Below are 23,201 nucleotides of genomic sequence, written 5' to 3'. Positions count from 1 at the left end.
CTTTAAAATGGAATTTATGGCTTTATGCTATTAACATGCTTCTGTAGTGCCACTGAGGGTCCCTGACACTAACGTAGATGAAACTCTATGAGTTCTGAAGTGTGTATATATTACTTTCAATCCCATGATTCAGGTAGTAATAACCCATCCTATGAATTATGCAGTGGGTTTGAACTACAGTGTTATCCTAAACTGGCAAGAGTTGTTATCTGAAATTACATAATAAAACAAAACATGGACTCAAGAGTAGAAACATTCTTCCAAAAGATTACTGTTTTTGTGCAACTGAATCTGAACATCAGATGTCTTTTTTTGGCCAAAGGACCGTTCTCAGGCACTTAATACTCCACAGGCCGTCAACATGGAATCGAACAATGCCTGAATTATTTATTGCAAACTACAGAAGGACTTGGACAATTGTGCCTTACAATGCTAACATGGCCACAGAGCCAGAGCTGGCTCTCTGAATTCAAAACGTGTGTTAACCCTGACACGCCCAGGTGTTTAAGGAGTGGCAGTCATATTAGACATCGGACGCTCCCAGCAGGGAAAACAACATTCTAAAAGAATATGGAAAATTATATTGGGAACACTTCACCAAGATCCTCCAATATTGAAAAGATTTTCTAACTAGCTGCTACATAAACCCCATCAAAATACCTGGAGCCATTGAGGCCGTTTCTCAAAACATCTACAGAAGTTTAGGGATCATTTAAGGAATCCTATGAAACTATGATATGCAGTAGCTAGTACCCTGAATCCGGAAATTCAGAAAGTTGAACATATTGATAAAAGACATTCAAGTCTTTCTTCTACTTAAACACTAGAATACTGTATCTCATTATTTTAATAGATGGTAGTATTATCTAGTGTTTATTTTATTGTCATACCACTTGATAGTAAATATTAGCATGGCTAAAGTCATGTAGGATTATTATTGTTTCACATAAAATCCTTGTGCTCCTGTGTGAGGGCTTTACGGAGACTGTGGCTGGGCCAGCTGGAGCAGTTGTACGGCAGTGAGTTGGGCATTTGCCTGTGGCTTAGCGGGTTCAATCCCTGACATCTCATGTGGTCCCCCAAGCACCACTAGGAGTGATCCCTGAACACAGAGCCAGAAGTGAGACCTGAGCACTGCTGCAAAAACCAAAAAGAAAAGGAAGGAAGGGAGGGAGGAAGGGAGGAAGGAGGAGGGAGGGAAAAAAGGAAGAAGAGAAGGAGAGGGAAGGGAGAGAGGGAGGGGGAAAATGAAGGGAGAAAGGAAGGGAAAAGAAGAGAGGGAGGGAACAAGGGAGAAAATGAGGGAGGGAAGAAAGGAGGGAGGAAGGAAGGAAGGAAGGAAGGAAGGAAGGAAGGAAGGAAGGAAGGAAGGAAGGAAGGAAGGAAGGAAGGAAGGAAGGAGGGAGGGAGGGAGGGAGGGAGGGAGAGGGAGGGAGGGAGGGAGGGAGGGAGGAAGGGAGGAAGGAAGGAAGGAAGGGAGGGAGGGAGGGAGGGAGGGAGGGAGGGAGGGAGGGAGGGGGAGGAAGGAAGGGAGGGAGGGAGGAAGGAAGGAAGGAAGGAAGGAAGGGAGGAAGGAAGGAAGGAAGGGAGGGAGGGAGAGGAAAGGAGAGAGGGAGGGAGGAAGGAAAGGAGGGAGGAAGGGAGGAGGGAGGGTGTTAGGGTTAGGGTTAGGGTTAGGGTCAGCCGCGTGCAAGGCGAATGCCCTACCCTCTGTGCTATCGCTCAACTATAAAATATATGCACCACATACACCACACATAAACACCACACACACACAATTGCACCACACAAACACCACACACATCACATACATTGACATACTAACCACACACACTTACATATATGCACACAGCACATTCACACAACACACACATTCATGCACACACACACCCACAAACCCACACACATTCATCGCACACACACACATACCCCCCAAAAATTAAAAAAAAAATGTTTTCCAACACATGGTCATTCTGTGCCAACCGCACAGAGGTCTGTCTGCTCAGTGAAGGCCTGGCGCTGCCCAGAACCCTCACCTCCCAGTGGACAGTGTGACGCTGCTTATGGGGAGAGGACAGCTGCCCAGCCTGAGCAGCGGCCAGTGTAACCAGGACTTTGGACGGGGGCTGAGCCCCGCACTCAAGGCCCTCCTCCTACTGAAACTTCCCTCCCAAGCTCTGTGTCCCTCTCTCCCTCCGGTACCTCCACCCCCTTTTCTGCCAACCAGCTCTCACAGAACCCTCTACCCAGGGGCCTGGAAGATCCTGAGGGGCTGACAAGGTTGTTTTCTTTGCATGCAAATTGGTCTTGGGACCACTTGGGGAGGGGCCTGTCTGTCTCTGGTCTCCACCCAACTCCGCTGGTCTTTCCTGATTTCCTCAATCAGTGGGAGGCAAGTGACCTTCAGGGTGAAGAAGACCCAGCTGCAAGGTCTTCGGGGGTGGGGGTGGGAGAGAGAAGGAGAAAGATAGAGACAGTCTGGGGTGTGCTCCGAGCCCTGGAAAGAGGGGCCTTTTCATCTGCAGAGGTCTCCCTCCTTTTGAAAAGCTGCTTCTCCCTTCTTCCCTTCTTCGTTCCCCTCCCCTGCCCTGCCCTGCCCTTCCTCCCCTTCCTCAGAGCGTCTTTGAGCCCTCCCTGCCCTCCCAAAGCCAGAGGGGGGCGACTTTCAGGATGGAGTCAGGGAGGGCCGGGCAGAAGGTCGCCCGGGGGCTTCCTTGGGGCGTCTCCCAGGCCCCGCAAGTCTCCGCCTGGTGGGGGGGGGGGGCGGGAGGGGGGCGCTGGGCGGGCGCCCAAGAGTTCCTGCCTGCCGGGATCGCGCAGGAAAACCCCTGGGCTTGATTGCAATTCTCGGGGTGGCCTGGGATGCTTCTGCGCTTCCAGAAGCATCTCGGAGATGGAGACGGAAGCCTGAGCCGCTCCTCATTGGCCACGCGGGCCCCCCCACCCCACCCCGGCCCGGGGTGCGCGGGGAGAGGGAGCCGGTGGGCTGTGGGGTGGGGGTTTTTCTCGGGGCGAGGGGGGGTGCCCGGACCGGGTTGGGGTTCGCTCTCGGGGGGGAGGGCGCGGGGTGCCCGGGGGGGGGCAAGGCTTAGGGGGTCGCTCTCCGGGGTGGAGAGTTCCCCCGGGTAGGGGTTGGGGTTCACTCCCGAGGGGTCGCGGGGTGCCCGGGGCGGGCTTGACGCCGCTCCCGGGGGCCTGGGGGCCTGGGTCGGGTTGGGGGGTCGCGGGGGCTGGGGGTTCCCTCCCGGGAGCCCGGGACAAGGCTTGGGGGTCGCTACCTGGGGTCGGGCCGGGTTGGGGGGCTGGGTCGCTCCCGGGGCTGCGGGGGGGGGGGGGTGGTCCCGGGCAGAGCTTGGGAATCGCTCCCATTGGCCCGGGCCGAGTTAGGGGGGGTCGCTCCTGGGGCCGCTGGAGTTGGGGGTCGCTCCCCGGGGTGGGGGTTGGGGGTCGCTCCCGGGGCCCGGGCCGGGTGGGAGGTCGCTCCTGGGGCCGCGGGAGTTGGGGGTCGCTCCCGGGGCCCCGGCCGGGTTTAGGGGGGTCGCTCCTGGGGCCGCAGGAGTTGGGGGTCGCTCTCCGGGGTGGGGGTTGGGGGTCGCTCCCCGGGGCTCGGGCCGGGCGGGGGTCACCCCGGGGCGGGGCCGGGCCCGGCCGGGTCCCCCGGCGCTCAGGCGCGCTCTCCCCTCCCACCCGCACAGGCCAGCAGCAGCCGCGCTGGGCACCTGGGGGGCGCCGAGCCTCCGCCGCCGCCGCCGCGGGAGCCGTTCGCGCCCAGCCTGGGCAGCGCCTTCCACCTGCCCGACGCGCCGCCCGCCGCCGCCGCGCTCTACTACGCCAGCTCCACGCTGCCCGCGCCCGCCCGCGGGGGGTCCCCGCTCAGCGCGCCCTCGGGGGGCTCGCCCACCAAGCTGCCGCGCGGGGCGCCCGCCCCCGACGGCGCCGCCTACCCCGCGCGCGGCTCCTCGCCCAAGCAGTCGCCCAGCCGCCTGGCCAAGTCCTACAGCACCAGCTCGCCCATCAACATCGTCGTGTCGTCGGCCGGCCTGTCCCCGATCCGCGTGACCTCGCCCCCCACCGTGCAGTCCACCATCTCCTCCTCGCCCATCCACCAGCTGAGCTCCACCATCGGCACCTACGCCACCCTGTCGCCCACCAAGCGCCTGGTGCACGCGTCCGAGCAGTACAAGCACTCGCAGGAGCTCTACGCCACCGCCACCCTGCAGAGGCCGGGCAGCCTGGCAGGTAAGCCCCCCGCCCTGCCCGGGGTCGGGGTGGGCGCATCTCCAGGGGTGGGGGCGGGGCGCGCCTGGCCCCGGCTCAGCCACTGCAGAATCCCCTCGAAGTGAGTGTCCCAAGCCAGCACAGCTTTCTGGGGGGGAGGAGGAGGGGGAGGGCACCCACCCCCCACCCCGCACCCCTGGACCCACTTCTTCCGCCCACCCCCAGTCTGGGGACTGCAGCCCATCACATGCGGCTGGAATCTGCACCACGGCGGACCTGTAGCTTGTGTCCAAGAGCCAGGCAGAATTTCAGCATCATAGTATTTTTGTAAACCACCAATAGTATTTTTTTTCAAGTCTTTTGATGAAGTCTCCGTGACTTTGCGAAGTTATTCCTAGCCGAACTGCAGGCATATGGTGTTCCAGCCTCGGAGGCACCGCGGGTGCCAGCTTCCCCCCACCAGTGCGTTTCCTTCGCCCCCTGAGTTGCTCTGTCTTGAAGAGGGAGGGGTTTTGCCCAGCGTCGCAGCGAGGAATCGCCTTGCTTTTTGCACCGCCTGGTTGGTTGTGGCTGCATTTGCTGTTCTTCCTTCCCCGATGTATGTGGTCTCTGGGCAAGGCCAAGGGTTTCGGCAGCCCCCCCCCCCGCAGGGAACTGGGGAGCAGGGGGTCGCTCTATGCGTGCCCTGCCTCTGGGCTCCGGGGCTGGGCTGGCGGGAGAAGCGTCTTTCTCTGCCCCATGGCGTGGCGTGTCTGGGGTCTCCCACCCGTCACTGGGGATGTTCAGCTTCAGTCAGATGCTCGGAAACTTTTGTCTCCTGAGACACCGGACAGTTACCCTGGGTTTCTGGCTGTGCGTCCTGCTTCCTCCCGCCCTCCCCCCTCCGCCCCCCCCTCCCCCGCTGTGTGTGAAAGTCCTTGGTGAGGGTCTGGCTGGTAGCACACGCCCCTCTCCTCTGCCTCCTTTCTGCACGCAAACCCTGGCTGCAAGATCAGCGGGATCAGGAGGGAACTTGTTGCGTGCCAGGCAGGAGGCCAAGATGCTTTAACCCCTTAGTGCTGGGGCTGGGAGCACGCGGGGTGTGGGAGGGGGTAGCAGCCGGGGGCAGCACCCCCGCGTGTGGAGGGAGACATTCATTCTCACCGCTCCCCTCTTTCTCTGGGAGCTGTTGGAGGGCACCAGACTGCCAGCTGGTGCCGGGTGCTGGTAGGCGCCATCTGCTGGGGGGAGGGGGCCGGGACCTGAGCCGGGAAACCAGGTTTCTGTGAGTCTGGAAACTCTGGTTGTGTTCCTTTGGAAGATGAGCGATCAGAGTGGCCAAGGCGGGAGGCCAGAGCACCCCGACACCCCCCAGCCCCCCCCAGCCGTGGAGAAGCCCGCCCACGTGACTCTGGGGAGTCACTTACTGTGCCAGCCCCGGGGAGCATGGGGCAGAAATGGGGGCCCAGGTGGGGGCGGGGGAGGCGTGATCCGGAGCAGAAAGAGTTTGTCCGCTCCTTCTAGCACAGGCTTGGGAAGAGAGCTGGAGAGCAAACACACGCTGAAACTAGCTCACACTGCTGCCTGAAAGTTCCAGATGGGCTTGGGGTGTGTGTGTGTGTGTGTGTGTGTGTGTGTGTGTGTGTGTGTGTGTGTGTGTGTGTGTTGAGCATTCCACATGGGCTTGGGTTTGGGATGGGATATATGTGTGTGTGTGTGTGTGTGTGTCTGTGTGTGTGTCTGTGTGCTGAATGTTCCATATGGGCTTGGTGTATGTGTGTGAGTGTGTTTATGTTTGTGTGCTGAGTATTCTAAATGATTTGGGTTTGGGATGGGATATGTGTGTGTATGTATATGTGTGTGCACTGAATGTTCCAGATGGGCTTGGTGTGTGTGTGTGTGTTTGCATGTGTGTGCACGTGTGTATGTTAACTGTTCCAGATGGGCTTGGTGTGTGTGTGTGTGTGTGTGTGCTGAATGTTCTAGATGGGATTGCTGTGTGTGTGTTGTGTGTGTGCATGTGTTCGTGTGTTTGCATGTGTCTGCTGAATGTTCCAGATGAGGTTGTGTGTATGTGTGTACACACGCATGGGTTGGGTGTGTGATTCCAGAATCCAGTTGTGAAAAATAACTCTGGCTCTCTGAAGTTTGTTGTGTGTTGACTTGTTGCAGCCAGCAGCTCAGGGGATGGTGGTGAGAGTTCCGGGAGATGCCGGCATCCAGCCCTGGTGGACAGGGTCTTTGGCCAGGGCCAGGCCACAGAGGGAGCTGGTTGAACTGGGCAGAGACCTTGGGTTTGACACATAAGTGTGCCTGTCAGCATTCAGTGGTGCATGCGCACTAGACGTTTGGCAGGTTGCACCCGCAGGCTGGCGTCCAGGACAGAAGCCTAGCCTGGGGGTAAAACGAAAGGGGCGCACTCACCGTAGGTGGATCACCCACCATCTGCACTCACTGTAGATGGATCACCCACCATCTGGAACCCAGGACCTAGGATATGTAGATGGGCAAGAGGTCCAAGGACAGGCTCTGGAGGTGACTGAAGAAAGAGCTAAGCTACCGGAAGTCTAGGCCAGTCCCCTTGAGTCCACAGAGTCGGGTCCATGGTCCAGGTAGAGCCTGTGTGGGCATCCCAGGGGGACCAGGTGGGCAGGCGTGCTCTGTGGGGACCAGAAAGGAGCAGTTCGTGAGACGGGAACAGGGCGAGAGTCCGGGGGTGGGCTCCTTGTCCCAGCACACGATTTTCCTGTGGAGGGTCCAGGCTCCATCCGCAGCATCGCAGGGCCCTGAGCCCAGGTGGGGGTGAGCAGGCCCCCAGCATGCCACTAAGGGAGAGCCCCACCTCCAGCGGCTATAAAGAGAGGCTGAGTCACATTTCATGTCTTGTTTAGCACAGATATGCCGGAAACGGGGTTCTGTGTGAGCATTCGGGGTCTCACCGAAGCACCCGCCAGTGCTGCCCAGTGGAACTGCCCAGTGGGAGAACTGACGGGATGCTTCCTGGTTCCAGCCCCCCAAGAGGACACCCCAGTTCAGGTTTCAACCTAGAGAAATGCGATTGGTGGGATGTTACTTAGTCAAAGAGCCTGGCCATCGAAGAGTAATCCCTTTTCTTTGGCCATATCTCTCGGCATCCTGTCAGAGTGTGGGGAGAGACCCAGGGCTGCCTGTGTGGGGTCCCCCCATACACTCTGCCCTCCCCACCTGCTCGAAACGCTCCCCTCCTCTTGGGGCTCACAGCAGTTCCTGTCTTCTTTGCTAACTTCAGACATAAGTAACCTTCTTCTGTAGAGGCATGTGGCACATAGGAAGTTCTAGCACAAGCTGAGTGTACACTATGCCCGTCTTATACTGACTGAGGCGTGCAAGGAGGACGTCATTCCTTTCTGCTTCCAGACACAAGGCTGGTCTGGTGAGTCGCCCAACAGCCCAGTTTCTGTTGGCTGAAAGACATGAACAAAGACACCTACTTGGGAACACATACGTCAGAGGACACCCTCGGCCCCAGAGCCCACGTGAGGTGGGTGGGTGGCAGACAGGCATCCTTCAGGGCCATCAGTGATGTGCCCCAGAAGTGTCCTTGACGCGGCAGTTCCATAGCGAGGTGGTGTAGGTGGACCCGGTGAGGAATGCAGAGAGGGATGTGGAGGTGTGGGAACGGGAACTCCGTCACCCAGGGGTTTGTTTCTTGCGTCACGTGCGAAGAGAGGAGAGCGGGTGAGTGGCTGGTCAGGGGTCATCTTCCGGGGGAGAGGAAACTGATCAGAATCACGGTCCTGCGTTCTGGGCTGCTGATGGGCTGAGGTGGAGAGCTCCTGCCTAGCACGTGTGAGGCCCCAGTCAGATCCCCAACACCGCTCCCAAACGTCACTTAAAGGACAAGGGGGGAGGAGGAGGAGGGTAACCAGACCACATCACCCAAGGTTTGCAGTTTTCTTGTGATCATAGATCTTTTCATTTCTACAAGGGAAAAGTTCAGTTTATTCATTTCTGCATGATGAGTAAAACATGCAAAGTTCTTCCCTGTAAACCGTCTGCTCCGGTAGGTGTTGTGCCAGCAACTTTGCAAACTGGTTTTCACATAGTCTCCCAATTACTTAATGAGGTCGAGAGCTCTTTACCTCCATCTGCAGAGTCCCAAACTAACGCTCGTCTAAGGAGAAATTTCAAGCTCAAAATTATTTGGGTGAAACTGAAAAGGAGATCATTTGAACCCACATAGCTTTAAGTCCAGAAGCTCTGTGATCCTAAATATACGGACACCTGGATAGAAATAGTGTCTGCTGTATTGTTGAAGAAAAAACACCCAAAATTTCGAGTTGCAATGTAAGTCTTCAACGTACGTGAATGAGCAGTGATTTTTTTTTTTTCAAAGCAGAACGATTCGAGATGTGCCAGCATCCTACAAACAGATTCAGCGGGGCCTGTTTCTGTCCAACTATGTAAACACGAGCCTTTCATTCTGTGGTTTTAGAGCAAAATTAATCCTGTTAAAAATAGACAAAACCGAGCTGCAAATATGCATCTGAGTTAAGTCAAACACCGGAGCTTATTTTGAGGTAAATAGGAAATTCAGTGGAGATTCTTGACCAGGGATTGCAATTAAAACTGACCGAATATGGAGAGGAACTTGGGGCAGGCACAGCCCTCTCCTCCCCTCGCCAGGAAGATGTAAGCTCCTGTCCAGAGCCCGTCACGCGCTGGAAATTCCTCCCCCTCCCAGCTCTGCTTGCTTGGAGAGTTCACATGTGTTTCTGGTTCATGGAAGCTTGCAGGTGCACCTGTTGCAAGGAGGAGAGAGACCCTAATCCTGAATAAAAGCTTTGCATTCTCGGTTGCCAGGTGCTCCGGTTCTCAGGTGCTCAGGGGAACTTCTTTATTGAACCCACGTCATGGGAATGCCGGACAATTGTCACGGGATCCCTGGGGACCATTCCTTCCTCCTCTGAGCCTCTCCAGCGGGAGGTCTGGCTCACCCCCCAGTTTGGCCTTAGTTCCTCTCTCCGGTCTCCTCCTTGGGACCATGTCACCTGTGCCAAGAGCCAAGCTTGAGTCTCACAGGGGTGCCTTAGGGTGGCACTGAGCCTGGATGTGGGGGTTCTTAAGAAAAGCATATGGGGGACCCCACACTCTTGCCGCCCCACAAGGCCTGAGGCTCCTCTGCTCTCCTGCCCTCACCTCCAGCCCCCTTTCCACAGCTCTGTCCTCTGGGCCCGGTGCCAGCCCAGGAGGGGGCTGGGAGATGAAACTCCACCTGCACCGTGCGAGCTGGCATCCTGCCATTGCCTGCCCCCAAATCTCGGGCCATGCAGCCGATCCCGCTGCTGCCACCAATAAATTATTGTTGGTCGATTGCTGTCCAGGATTCCGGGACCCCGTTTTACCACCAGAAACTGCCTCTGCGTGGCCTGCTGGTGGCGCTCTCCAGACTTCCCTCCCGGGCACACCACAGCCCCCAGACTCCCCCTCAGCAGCTCCTTGCCAGTCCCTGCCGGCAGCCGCTCTTTGCTTCACATTCCAGCTCTCTCGGAATCGGAGCTTGACCGTCCCTGTGTGAGGCACCTGGCCTGGCATCAGTGGCACCCCGTTTCTGTCCCTGGCATTGTGCCATGTCAGTGTCCTTCAAGTCACTGCCTGGATCTCACACTCGGGGGACAGGTACCAGGTAACCCTGAAGGCACTTTTGTTGCCTTTTTTGTGGCTTGAGAGAAGTTTTTCCTTCCCCCGCCCCCACTTCCTGCCACATCCACCTTGTTAGTCGTAAGACGGGGACAAAAGGCATTTCTGTTCTTCCTTGAAACAGGGCGTCCTTATGTTGAATTGCCTTTCCGGGATTATTGAGGCTGTCTTGGAGAAGCAGAGCTGCTCCTGATTCTGTGCTCAGGAATCACTCCCGGGGGTGCTCACTACATCATTAGTGGTGCAGGGGATTGAACCAGAATTGGTCGCATGCTGTGAGTTTGACTGGAGTGAGTTAAATGAGCAAAATGATGGGGCTGGAGCAATAGCACAGCGGGTAGGGCGTTTGCCTTGCACGCAGCCAACACAGGTTCAAATCCCAGCATCTCATATGGTCCCCTGAGCACCGCCAGGGGTAATTCCTGAGTGCAAAGCCAGGAGTAACCCCTGTGCATCGCCAGGTGTGACCCAAAAAGCTAAATAAATAAATAAATAAATAAATAAATAAATAAATAAATGAGCAAAATGAGAAGGAATGAAGCCAACAATCCACAGGCTTCCCCGGGCCTCTGAGAAGCAAGATAGAGTAGGACAGTGGAGAACCAAGTCACCAACAAGACTAGAATACGAGACCAGGGGATGGGGGTCACTACCCAGCAAGCCATCTTAGGTATATTCCCCAAGAGCCAAGTAGGATGGGAGGGAGAAGGCATTCAAAGGTAGAGGCTTCCCGGGGGCACCGGGGCATACACGGCCGTGCCAGGAGGGCCTCAGTTTTAGACTTGAGTGTCCTAATGGAACTCAGGATTGGAGGGAAAAGACGGGCTGAAGATGGGGAACCCCTTGAAAGACGGTGATTGAGAGTGTACAAAGATGCCAGCAAGACTTCCTCTACCTGCCACATCCCTTGCCACCTAGCAAAGTGGGGAAACCTTGTACCCATCACCCAGTACCAGGAGAGCAGACGTGATCTCTTGCAGCTGAGCAAACTTCTGGAGCAAGGGCAGGCTGGGTAGAGCTGCAGTTGGCTGTGAGGAAGGTGGGGCTGGGGGTGACTTGGCAGGAGTCCGGGTTGCCCGGCCCCTCTGTTCTGAGGGAAGATTCAGCCCTTCGTGACAGCATGCACAGGGGGACATGCTTACATGCCAGCCAACGTGACAAGCACTGGGTTTTCTTTCTCAACTATGATGAATTATCCAGGATTACTAAGGAATTGGGAAGAATTAGCAGCATGAAAAAGATAGAAAAAAATAAAAATGTCAGAAGAAACCAGAGCTCATTTCCAGAACAGACGATTAAAGGAAACAAGCAAAAACTTTAGAATGGTGATTGAGAAGGATTTAGGGAGATCGCGTGTTTATTAAATAAGAGCACAAGGGCATGAGCACAGAGAAAAGAAGGAGCAAAGCGACCAGAGGCTGTAAAATTCCAACCACCCAAATTAAAAACAGTTAGAATGACAATAAAGTAACTGAGGCAATCGCGCACAAGGTCGAACCTCTGGGGAAAGAGACAGGCCGGTGAGGGGGCTGGAGCCATAGCACAGTGGGGAGGCATTTGCCTTGCACGTGGCTGACCCAGGTTCAATTTCTAGCATCCCATATGGTCCCCCTGACACCGCCAGGAGTAATTCCTGAGTTCATGAGTCAGGGGTAACCCCAGACATCACCAGGTGTGACCCAAAAAGTGAAAAAGAGAGAGACAGAGAGAGAGAGAAAGAGAGAGAGGACGATTAAACGAGTGTAATGAGTTGTCGGCGACCAATTCAGAGATCTAGCTTTGACTGGAATCCCAGGGAGGGTGTGGGGAGAAGCGAGATATCAGAGAGGCAACACAGAAAGGGCCACAGAGAAGGAGCTGCAGCTCTGGGGAGATGATGCCCCCAACTTGGAGTAGATCACGGGCCATTGTCGGCCGCTTAGTCTAGTCACCAAGCCCCATGCCTTGGAGGGATGTGGAGCAGACACCCTGATGTGCTGTGAGGCTGAATGCTGAGAACTGCCCATGATGCTCTTAAAGTCCTTGGTGCTAAGAATTTCCCTTCTTACATCCACATTGAACCAGCCATCCTTTTATAAAAGGGGGAAAAAGATTTTCAGACTTGTAAATAATCAGAACCTTATCTCCTAGGAAGCCTGTTCTTAGTTAAGAGTACTGGGACGATGTGTATAGCTAAGTCTGGGGGAGACAGGAGAAGTACTTAGGAAACTCTCCTGATGAAAAAAGTAGAGAAGTACCCGAAGGATCAGGGCATGTTGGGTACACCCCTCTCATGATGCGCACTATCGTGAATGTTGGTCCAAGTCCCAAGGAACTTGAGTAATTGAACATCAAAGGACAAAGAAAGCAAAGGTGTCAGAGTCATGTGTTGCGTTGCACATGAAGAATTGAGTTGCAGGGGCTGGAGCGATTAGTACAGCGGGGAGGGCATTTGCCTTGCCTCTGACTACCCAGATTCGATCCCTGGCATCCCATATGGTCTCCCAGCACTGCCAGGAGTGATTCCTGAGTGCGGATCCAGGAGAAACTCCTGAGCATCACTGGATATGACCCCAAAAGCCAAAAAAAAAAAATTGATTTGCTTTCCATGGTGTCCTCCCAGTACAGGATGCAGGGATCCCAAAGGGGAGTTGTGGTACAGACATACGGGGTGCTGCTCTTGGTCCCATCCTTGACCACTAGCAACTTGGGTAGCTGGGATCAATGCCTCAAGTAGGTGCAGTGTCTGGTTTGTGCTGGCCTCGCCTCTGGGATCTGGATCTGTGCAGGGGAATGGCAGAGACCACAGTCCTGGTCCTCATCGGGGCATGGACGATGCAGAAGGGCATGGGCAGGGACTAGGGGAAGGACGGGCATCAGAAGCACGTGTCCAGAGACTCCGGTCAAAGGTGTCATCGCAGCAGAGAAGGGGCGAAGTGGAAGAGCCACACAGACAGGTCGAGGCTAAATGCTGCTGGGCCTGTTCAGGAGACATAGCGGGGAGCTTCCTGGAGATGACTTCTGTCTCTTCCATGGTGAGAGCCAGATTTCAGCCATCTCCTAGGGTCCTTCCAAAGACCCATCGGATGGAGATTGGCCTGTCAGCCATTAGCACACTCGGCACATCACAACCCGTGTCACACTAGAGAACCCTGTTATCAGCCAGGCACACGCACTTATCCACAGGGAAGAAAGTGAGAGTGATGACTCCAGGTCCCCCTTTGTCTGGAGGGACCCAGAAGTGTCCGGGGCTCAGAAGCCCTCTGTGAGGATGCGTTGGTTAGGGGCAAAGGTTCTGAGAAAACTGAGATCTGCCAGGTAGGCCGTCTGGAAGGGCGTCTGGGGAGGAGTCTGGGAATAAGCGTCCCACCGACAGGTGCAGACAGAGGGGAGAGCTGAAGAAGGACAGACGGCACAGTCCTCACAGAGACCCAGCAGGCCGGGCTCAGGGCACAGGCTGACACACTCAGACGGGGTGTCCGGAGATGTTGCCTGGAGATGTTTCTCCTGCTTCGTCTACTAATGTGGGGTCAGAGTTGTGTGCTTGAAGGTAACTTCTCTGGATGACCACGGAAACGTTGCCTGTGAGTTTTAAGACTCCCCGGAGGGTGTGAATGAAATGAATATTGGAGGCATTGGACACTAGAGGCCGGATGGAAGGCTCAAGCAGGTTGAAAGGAATCCAGTAAAAGGGGGGCCATTCTGAGATCCTCATCAGCTTCCAGGCAATGAATGAGAACTGGACAGCCCCGTGCCTCACTGGCCTGACCTCTGAGAAACCCAGCTCAGCTGGATGTCTGGGAAGAGAGGTGCCTAGGAAGAGGCACTTTTATTTTATTTTATTTTATTTGTATATATTTTTTTTGGGTCACACCCAATGATGCTCAGGGGTTACTCCTGGCTCTGCACTCAGGAATTACTCCTGGCGGTGCTTGGGGGACCATATGGGATGCCAGGGATTGAACCCATTCAGCCATGTGCAAGGCAAACGCCCTATCCCCTGTGCTGTGCCTTCGGTCTGGAAGAGTCACTTTTAGACCCAATATTAGCTCCAAGAGGGAAATGGCAGGGCTGAAGGGTAGAGACTCAGCCCTGGAGTGTGGCTTCCTGCCTGGGGCCCCCAACATACAACACCCCGGAAACTCTGGCTGTGGCTTTCTTCTACTTTCCAGACCCTGTGCCTCTAAACTAACCATATTTGGGGTCAAATACGCCAGGGCGTCTGCAGTGACTTGATATGTCAGGGCACCGGGGTTGGTTAATGAAGGCAAATGTACTGCCATGCTACTCCCAGGCGCAAGTTCTGGCTTGTTACAGGAGCTCACTGCGTTTCTCTTCATAGTTCTTGTGCCTTTGTGTACTTTTTCTTTCAATTCATGCAACAGGGATTAAGTGGGACCAGTCATCTTACTTGATGTACAGGGAACCTTAGATAATTCAGAATGTTCAAATTAGAGTGAATTCAGAACCAAACCACCTGCCACTATAATGAATCAAGGTATGACATTAAAAATATGTCATATATTTAGTACCAAATATACAGAATACTTCGGCTCTATATTATATATGAAATGACTACTTGTTATATAAGTTCTAAATATATGGCAAAATTATAATTAGCCATGTGTGTAAACATTTATCTTTATTGAATGCATGGAAATACGTGTGTATTGTATCCGAGCAGATGGTCTACCCCTTATAGTGGCTTCACATAGCTTTCAGCTTTGTGGTGGTGTGACAGTTACTTGCTTCCTGTAGAATCCCTATTTAAAATTTGGATTTGTGCCACACCCAGTAGTGCTGGGGATGTCTCATGACTCAACACTTGGAGGGCCATAGGAGCACCCTGGGGTGCTGGGCACTGAAGCCAGGGCTCCTGCGTGTGAAGCGTGCCCCTGGCCTTTGAACCATCTCCCCAGTAGTCCTTTCGAATTGCTCTCTCCCATTCACTGCAAGCTCCGGGGTGCTCGCTCAGGATGCCGGCCAGTGGCCGTGTACCACATGGTAAGCGCTGGTGTGTCGTCGGAGGGCTGACACTGTCCCTTCAGCTGTTCCCTTTTAGTGCCGTGGCCACTGCGTCACAGGAGCTGGCCAGTGTCTGACCAGGAGACAGGCTTTGTGGGCAGTGCCCACCGTGTCCCCAAGTGGAGGACTCTACCTCCTGGGGGTCGCTGGGAAGACCAGTGGGAGGAAGTAGCCTCAGGTGCAGCTGTGGGCGCTCTCTGTGTTCACTTAAACACGGTTGATTTCCAGCACCTGCTGAATAACTTTCTTTTTCTGACATGGGGGCAGAAACCCCAGTAATTTTTGGAAACCCGGGAACCACGGGGTTTGCCAGCAGCTGACATTGGTGACTGAGCACATTTAAGGTAGACTGGACTGAGGTGGGACGTCTGGTGTGTCGGAGGCAGGACGTGCATTTTGTCTTGAGGCGTTTCCACCGTGCCAGGGTGTACCAGGCTGGAATTCCATCCCAGTTAGGAGCCGGATGTGGCCTTCTTAGCAGCTGGTGTGGGGTAGCTAAGGTGCAAATGCTGATGTTTCTCACGGCTAGTCCCGTGGGGATCTCTAGATTGGGTCTGACCAGTGAGTTGAGGCTGACACCCAGGAGAAAGATTCTAGAATGTTCCTGCCAGCCAAGATGGACACATTATGATACACAAGGGGAGATTTGCAGCCACTCAAGCCCACTGGCAAGACCCCTGCAGAGAGGCCCCCCCTGGACTCCTCCTCGTGCCTCAGCTGAGTGTGCTCGGACTTTGGGCTGCCCATCCGGAACCAGTCTGCAAGGTGGAAATAGCACACACCACTGACACGCAGAAACCCGCCCCCCCAAGACATGTGACGGCAGACCCTGCAGTGTCGCCAGCTGCCCCCCGAGCGCGATACTGAAACACTACCTCAGCAAATGGAAAATCCTCACGTGGCGATCTCTGCTCCCTCGCCTCCGAGCCCCACCATTTTTGCTTTCATTTGTCTTGGGTCACGCCTGGCAGTGCTCGGGACTTACTCCTGTCTGTGATCTCAGGGATCTCTCCTGGCAGTGCTCAGGAGACCTGTGGGGTGCCGGGGATCTAACCGGGATCAGCCACATGCAAGGAAGGCAAGCACCCACCCACTGTGCTGTCTGCACTCAAGATTTACACCTGGTGGTGCTCTGGGGACCGTATGGGATGCCGGGGATCAAACCCGGGTTGGCCGCGTGCAAGGCAAACACCCTCCCTGCCGTACTGTCGCTCCAGCCCCCTCTCTGCCATTCTCGGCTGAGAGCTTCTGTGGCCCTTCAGGGCTCAGCGCAGTTTCGAGGCGGCAGCAGGGCGCAGGCCAGGCCCAGGGAGACTCGCATACAGAACAGGCGCTGCCTTCGCTCTTGGAGCAGCTGGACGCGGTCAGTGTCTGGGGGCTCTACTTGCTCTTCGGACTGTGTGCTCTCTGCTTCTGGTCGAGTCAAGGCGTCCAACAGCTCCTAAGAAAACCGCTGGCAGTTTTGAGCCCGTGGACTTGACCAACCTCTTGAGTTTCTCCCTGCTGTGGAGATCTCTCCCGGCCAGCCCGCCCGCCCCAGGTTACCCCCTCGGGTGGCCCCCAGGCCCATCAGCGAGGGAAAACGGGGAGGAGTCTGGGGGCCTCTCTGCAGGGGTCTCGCCAGTGGACTTGAGGGGCTGCAAATCTCCCCTTGTGTATCCTGAGGTGTCCATCTTGGCTGGCAGGAACTTTCCAGAATCTTTCTCTAAAGGGACACTTTAGAGGCCCTGCATGTCCTCCCGGTTCTTCCCTCTCACTCCTGAGAGCCGCGCGGAGACCAGCTGGTGTGGAGAGAGACCAGCGGACAGCGCTCGTTAGCATGAGGCCTCGTCTCCACACGCTTCAGGCCTGAAGCAGCTGACTGGAAGCTAGTAGACCCACAGTTCCACGGCCAGGGAAAGCGGCTCAGGGCTCTGGAGTGCGCGATGTGTGTGCAGGAGGCCCGAGTTTGATCCCCGGAACTGTGATCCCCTGAGTACCACTGGGAAGGACCCCAGAGCTCAAGCAGGTGTGGCCCCCAAACAAGCAAACAAAAACCCAGAGTGGTGACGTGGCCATTAGCAAACAAATGGTGCTTTTTTTTAGCCTGGGGGAGTCAGCCTGCACTCATGGCAGTTCCACGAAGGCACCACTCACGGCACTGTTCCTCAGCCAGGGCCCTGGGGCTGCTGCTGCACTGAGGAGCTTCCACAGGGGCCACAGGTGACAAACACATAAACGAGGGGCCGTGGCATGAGGCCAGGAGCCAGCCAGTAGGACAGGATGCCACCGGAAGGAAACAAGGTCACAGAGGGCCGGGTCAGGAAAATTCTGAGGAACACTGATTTTCATGACTAACATTTCGTGCCAGATAATGGTTCGTAGGTTCCTGGCTGGGGAAGGACAGCAGATGAAATACGGGGTGCGAGACCGTAGCCTGGCCAGGCCTTGGTGCTGGTACGGGAACTGCGTCTCAGTCAGCGTAACTGGTATCCTGAGGTAATTCTTCTCAGAAATGTTACGAAGCGATTCTAAAATACACACACGCATCTGAGCACTCCGAGCTTTGAGCCAGAAGGAAAGTGAGGAACAATCTTCAGCCCTCTGAACTGTTTACTGTATAGCATAATTCCTCTCTCTCTCAGACTTGCTTTTTATATCCCAAATATTACTCTGAGTAAAATAATAAAAAAATCTAATAAAGTGGATATAAAAAATTTATAAAATGTAAATGTAGCGAATGTCCTATGGAGGAGGCACTTGACTTGCCGTTCTCCCCCTCTAAATCAGGCCCAATGTGCAGATGTCTTCTGCGTCTGGAAGCGTCGAGGCCAGCAGTGTGAGCTGGGCAGGAGGTGGAGGGGCCTGTCTCTGCCGTCTTTGATCCAACCGGAGTCTGCGTTAAAGACGCAGCCGGGCAAGCCACCTTTGTTCACAACGTTTGCACATATCTGGGTCAGTTGGGGGAGGTGGCATGCCGAAACCTGCCTTTTCCTGATGCACCCCTGTTTCCCTTGCCCAGACACTGTCCATTTCTTTCTTTTTTTAATTGAATCACTGTGAGATACAGTTGCAAGCTTTCATGTTTGAGTTTCAGTCCTAAAGTGATCCCTCCACCACTGCACATCCTCCACCAACAATGTCCCCCCTTTCCGCCCCTCCCCCTGCCTCTATGGCAGACAGTTTCCCCCATACTCTCTCTCTCTCCTTTGGGGCATTATGGGTTGCAGTACAGACACTCAGAGGCCGTCACGTCTGGTCCTTCATCTACTTGCAGCACACGTCTCCCCTCCCGAGCTATCCCTCCATCATTGTCTTAACACACTACGCATGTCACCTGCGCCGTTTGGGAGGCAAACCCCACTCCCAGTGGAGAGCTTGGCTTCCGCACTCGAGAAAGGCAGACGGGAGCCTTTGGGGTCCTGGCAGCCGACGCCTGGCTGAGCTGCAGTGCGCTCTGAACGCCCCCCGTGGAAAGGCACACAGTTACCTGCAGTGATCAGCAGCCCCATCTGCGCCCTTGAAGCTGCCGCTGGGTTTGTGAGAGGACGACTGGGGGCAAATACAACGACCCTCGCAGATTTTGCCCACCCCGTTGACAAAGAATTTGAGTGTCTCGTGAACAGGATCGTGGTCCTTAAAAAAATCTCGCCTAAAAGACTCATAATCATGAGGCAGGTCAAGGATGGCTTTGGCTGGCGGTTAATTAGGGCGGTCAGCAGATGGTCCAGCAGCGGGGCCCACGCTTCGGGTGTCTCCCCCAGGACTGCTCGGCTGCTGGGGCGGAGGCGGGTTTTCAGTGGGAGCCCCTGTTTCCGGGTCTGACGGTTGCGTTTCCAGACACAGCGTCTTAAAACTCGGCGTGAAGAGATAGTCCTTAACAGTCTGGAAGCAAATCATGTCTTTTGTGGGCCAAAGAGGTGGTCCATGCGGGGAGGCACTCACTTCGCTTGTGCCCACCAGGTTTGATTCCCTCGTCTCATCTGCACCGTGTAACCCGTGGCACTGTGTCAGAGCTTCTGAGCACAGTTAGGAGTAAGCCTTGAGCACTACTGGATGTTGCCCCAAACCAAAACCGCGAGGACTTGGAGAATAATACAGCTGGGAGGACCCTTGCCTTGCCCGAGGCCAACCTCCGTTTGAATCCAGTCACCGTATTTGCGCCTCCACGCTCTGCCAGAAATGATCCCTGAGCACAGACGGGTGTGGCCAAAGAAACAACACCAAATCAGAACAACACCCAAAAAAGCAAGAACAAAGGGTGTCCACTTAGAGATCACCCCTGTCCGTGTCTCCTCCTGCCCAATCGAGGCTGAGGAGGATGCTGGGTGCTTGGCTCGGTTCTTCTTGAGAGTCCTTTCACCCCTTACACTGGGGAGGGCTCCCAAGGGGATGGTCGTGGGGACACACCTTATTCTGAGAGACTGAGGCATTCATGAGCCCCAGGGCTGTGCCTCCTGGCACACGCCATGACCCAGTGGACAGAGCCGGCCACCCTGTGCTCAACAAGGCCTTGGCATGCCTCTAGGTGCCTGGAGAGCCGGGCCTTCTAGAACTCCAGTAGATCAGAGAGCCGGTACCTGGGCTCTGACCTGCCAGCTGGGGGGATCAGCCAGCATGTGAGATCCCGTCCGCCGGGCCAGCCCCGCTCTGCTCTGCCCTCGTCCGTGCCGTCGTGGAAGCTGCTTGGGGGTGCTGGGCCCGGGAAGGAGTAAGGCCCAGATCGATCGTTCTGTGTGCCCCAGAAGGATTCCAGACTGCCCGGGGCTCTAGAGATCGGGATGTATGTCCACAGCTAAACTGCTACTTCAGGCTTCTCCAGATGACCCGGGCACCAACACCCCTGGCAGCGAGAAATGCTGGACCTGGCCCCCTTCCCGAACTGCCCGAGTCAGAACCCAAGTGCTACCCGGGAGTGCCAAGGCACGTGGTGTCTTGAGAGAAGCCCGGGGCCGGAGCCATAGCACAGCGGGTAGGGTGTTTGCCTTGCATGCAGCCGACCCGGGTTCGATCCCCGGCATCCCATATGGTCCCCCAAGCACTGCCAGGAGTAATTCCTGAGTGCAAAGCCAGGAGTAACCCCTGAGCATCGCTGGGTGTGACCCAAAAAGAAAAAAAAAAAGAGAAGCCCGCAGCCTGAGCTGAAACCAGTGCAGATTTTAGACATGCCAAAGCCCCTCCGTGCGCTGTCCTCGTGTCACTGTACCTGAGTCCATCTTGCTCCCGAGAGATCCCCTTGGAGTCTCCTGGAGCCAGGAGCAGCGGGGGCACTGGGCTGTCCTGTGATCTTTGGCTGGAAGCACAGTGGGAAGCACCCGCGCTCTGTCTGCAGAGACACTCCACAGTGCTCATGACCCTCCTCCATGGCCACCGGCTTCTTTCTGAACACAGTTGAACAATGAGAGCCTGTTTGCCTAGAGCTTGCGAAGAAATGCCAGTGGTTAGAACGAGGACAAAGAGCACACGATTTATAAGGGATGCCTCACTCGGGCATCCTTCCGGCTGCTTCCTGAGATGCCTTGAGATGTTTGTCACTGCACGGAGTCCTGGAGCCAAGAAGTGACCCGAAGCACAATTGCAGTCAGCCCTCCTAGGAAGCCCTGTGAGGAAGGTGTCAGGAACATACGCTTCTCTTCCAAAGATGTCAGAGGATGTGTGAGCATTTCCGTTTTGTCCTGATAATAGCTAAATTAAGTGAGTGTGATGAATGGAATTCCAAGATTTCTTAAACCAACCAGAAGGTGGGCATTGGCACTTTCCAAACAGACGGGTGGTAGAGTCATTTGTCTACCATCAGGTGGCCTGTTGTATCAAAACTATTCAACTGAAATTGCGATTTTTATCATTAAAAACTTAAGAACTCATAAATCCCCTTCTGAAATAAAATGAGTCTCAAAAGAAACTCAGCCTATATGGGTCGAGTGTCTGTATATATTAACTTTGATGAAATAACACATCAAATTACTAGTGATTTTCTTTTTTAGCTAATGATGTTTTGCAAATGAGTTTATGAGTTTGATATGTGAAAAATATTTGGGTCTATTAAATCCTAAATGTAACTGGTGATTTAGCCTAGGATTACAAGACTTCACAGTGAAGAAGGTTAATGTGTCAACTTTCACCAATTTCCCCCCGCCCCTGCAGTGGTTCAAGGTATGATTATTTTTTAAAAGAAGTAAAACTGTGGTCTGGAATGACAGGACAGTGGATAGGGCGCTTGCCCTCTTACACAGCCAACCCAAGTTCGATTCCCAGTCTCCCCTATAGTCATACTCCAGCACTGCCAGGAATGATCCCTAAGTGCAGAGCCAGACGTCAGCCTTGAGCACCACTGGACGTGGCCCCCAAACCGGAGAAAAATAAGTAAATATTTATTGTATTTATTGTACAATCCAGGTAGATGGGTGTGGGTCCCCAATGCCCACACACTCCTTATCCTGTGTCTGACGTCACTTCCTGTCTCTAATGCCAGGTCCCATGTGCCATGCCTCAGTCCTGCTCTTGTCCAGGGTGTACTGACCCTGTCCTGCTCGTCCACCTTTCTCTGTCCCGCGCACATGTTCCTAGTCTGAAATCCACGGCTGGAGCCCTATCCCCATGTCCCTCACTGACAGTTGCTGCTCTGTCACCTGTCGCTGGGCCTGTCTAGGATGGTCACCAGCGTTCCCCGGCCCCTCGGCTCCTAGCCATGGCCAGTGTGTGCGGGGGACATCCCAGCTGTCCTGCCGTCCGCCTGGGTACAGGTAAGGGCCCAGGAGCCTCAGTACAAATCCGCACACGCTTCCCGCCGATTCCGGCGAGCGGTTCCTTGGGTGTGAGATGTGATGTCTGCTTCCTCGGCACTTGGACAGTAACGGAACCCACATTCTACTCGCTTTCGGGTTCCTCGAAGTGTTTCTTGGTGCCTGCCTGTTTCTCCCCTCAAGCTCAGTGATCAGAGCAGGCGAGCCAGTCTTGGGTAGAAGCGCGGAGTCTACAGATAACCATTGCCCAGCCTTGGGCCAGGTCAGAGCTTCTGCCCCTGCTCCCTTGCCCCACTGTGTGGCAAGGCTGGAGGGCCTGCAGGGAACGTGGCCCACAGCCAGAGTGCTCAGCCGGGGAAGGGCGCCCTCGGGAGAGCGAAGGTATGTGAGGAAAATTGTCCCGTTCTGGGGACACACACCAGCTCTGCGTTTCTCCTTTCAAGGAGTCGGTTTCCCGAGGAAACTGGCAGACAACTGATGGCACTCCGTCTTTTACAAAAAGCAAATCTAGATTTCACCCTGAATTTTTTTCCACCCCACATGGGACACTTCGCTCTTCTTCTGGAAGCTTCTGCTCTCAGAAATTAAAGCACTGATCGCTCCCCCTGCTCCCACACGTTGAGCCGGCTGGCCTGGCCAGCTCCATGCATCTCTGAGCCGCTCCCCCCCACCCCGCCCCGAGCCCCTATATTTGTTTCTTTCTAATGAGGCTTTGGAACTGCCTGCCAAGTTTGAAGAGAACAAATCAATGCTGTACTCCTCAAGAACCTAATGTTGACACTCCTAAATGGAAACGTGCAAAAGGTGGCTTTATTTGCCAAAGCAAAGTGAGTAGTGCGTAAATCAGAGACATAAATCAGATAATTTGGAAATAGGATAATGTGGCTGGATCTCCTTGGAAAATAGAACAAACCTGTTTTATTCCCCCAGGAGTTGGCAAAGCACGGAGTAAATCATATTACTGGCATAAAGCAAGACCCGGTCCACTGAGGCTTGGAGCACCTTTGTTGTTTGCTTTCCTCTCACACGTGCCTCTCACCCCTCTGACACGTGCCTCTCACCCCCTGACACGTGTCTCTCACCCCTCTGACACGTGCCTCTCACCCCCTGACACGTGTCTCTCACCCCTCTGACACGTGCCTCTCACCCCTCTCTCTAACTGACCCTGGGCAGGAAGAGTCTCCGTGTGATTTGTGCAGACGCCTCATGAGGCAGTGGGTGAAACTTTCCCTGGGTGCCACACTGGTTCTGAATCTTTTGGGGATAGTGTCCAAGCAGCAGCCCTTCAGAGTCCCCCCAGGTAATTCTTTGGGGCTATAGAGATTCAAGGATCGATGTCTTCAAAGCCACGATGGTTCAGGTGGGAAAGAGACGAGCAGCAATCTTCAGGACGGTAACTTTGTTCTTCTGGGGCTCTATCCCAGTCTTGTGATAGGGCCTCGGGGGAGACGGTGCGAGAGGGGGTCCACCCTGTCAAACGGCTGCAAATCCCCGCACAGAGCCCGGAGTAGCCCCTGAGACCTGCCAGCTACCCCTTGGAACCTACGCACTCATTGTCTGCGGCTGTGGGACTGTGAATTTTTTAATTTCTGTTATTTA

At 54.9% G+C, this 23,201-nt stretch overlaps 1 protein-coding gene across 8 annotated transcripts in view; it reads left to right on the top strand.

The window, feature by feature from the left end:
* CTNND2 (catenin delta 2) overlaps positions 1 to 23,201 on the top strand; it is a 902,659-nt gene that overhangs the window by 539,343 nt on the left and 340,115 nt on the right. For all 8 annotated transcript variants that reach the window (XM_055141787.1, XM_055141773.1, XM_055141779.1 and 5 more), the window contains one exon: positions 3,696 to 4,239. In XM_055141787.1, coding sequence (XP_054997762.1) covers positions 3,696 to 4,239 — 544 coding nt within the window. The remainder of the gene's footprint in view (positions 1 to 3,695; positions 4,240 to 23,201) is intronic.

This window comes from Sorex araneus, chromosome 1, assembly GCF_027595985.1.
Source record: "Sorex araneus isolate mSorAra2 chromosome 1, mSorAra2.pri, whole genome shotgun sequence".
Classification (NCBI taxonomy): Eukaryota; Metazoa; Chordata; class Mammalia; order Eulipotyphla; family Soricidae; genus Sorex; species Sorex araneus.
Note: the sequence above shows the minus strand (reverse complement) of the source record. Positions and strands in the feature narration are given on the sequence as shown.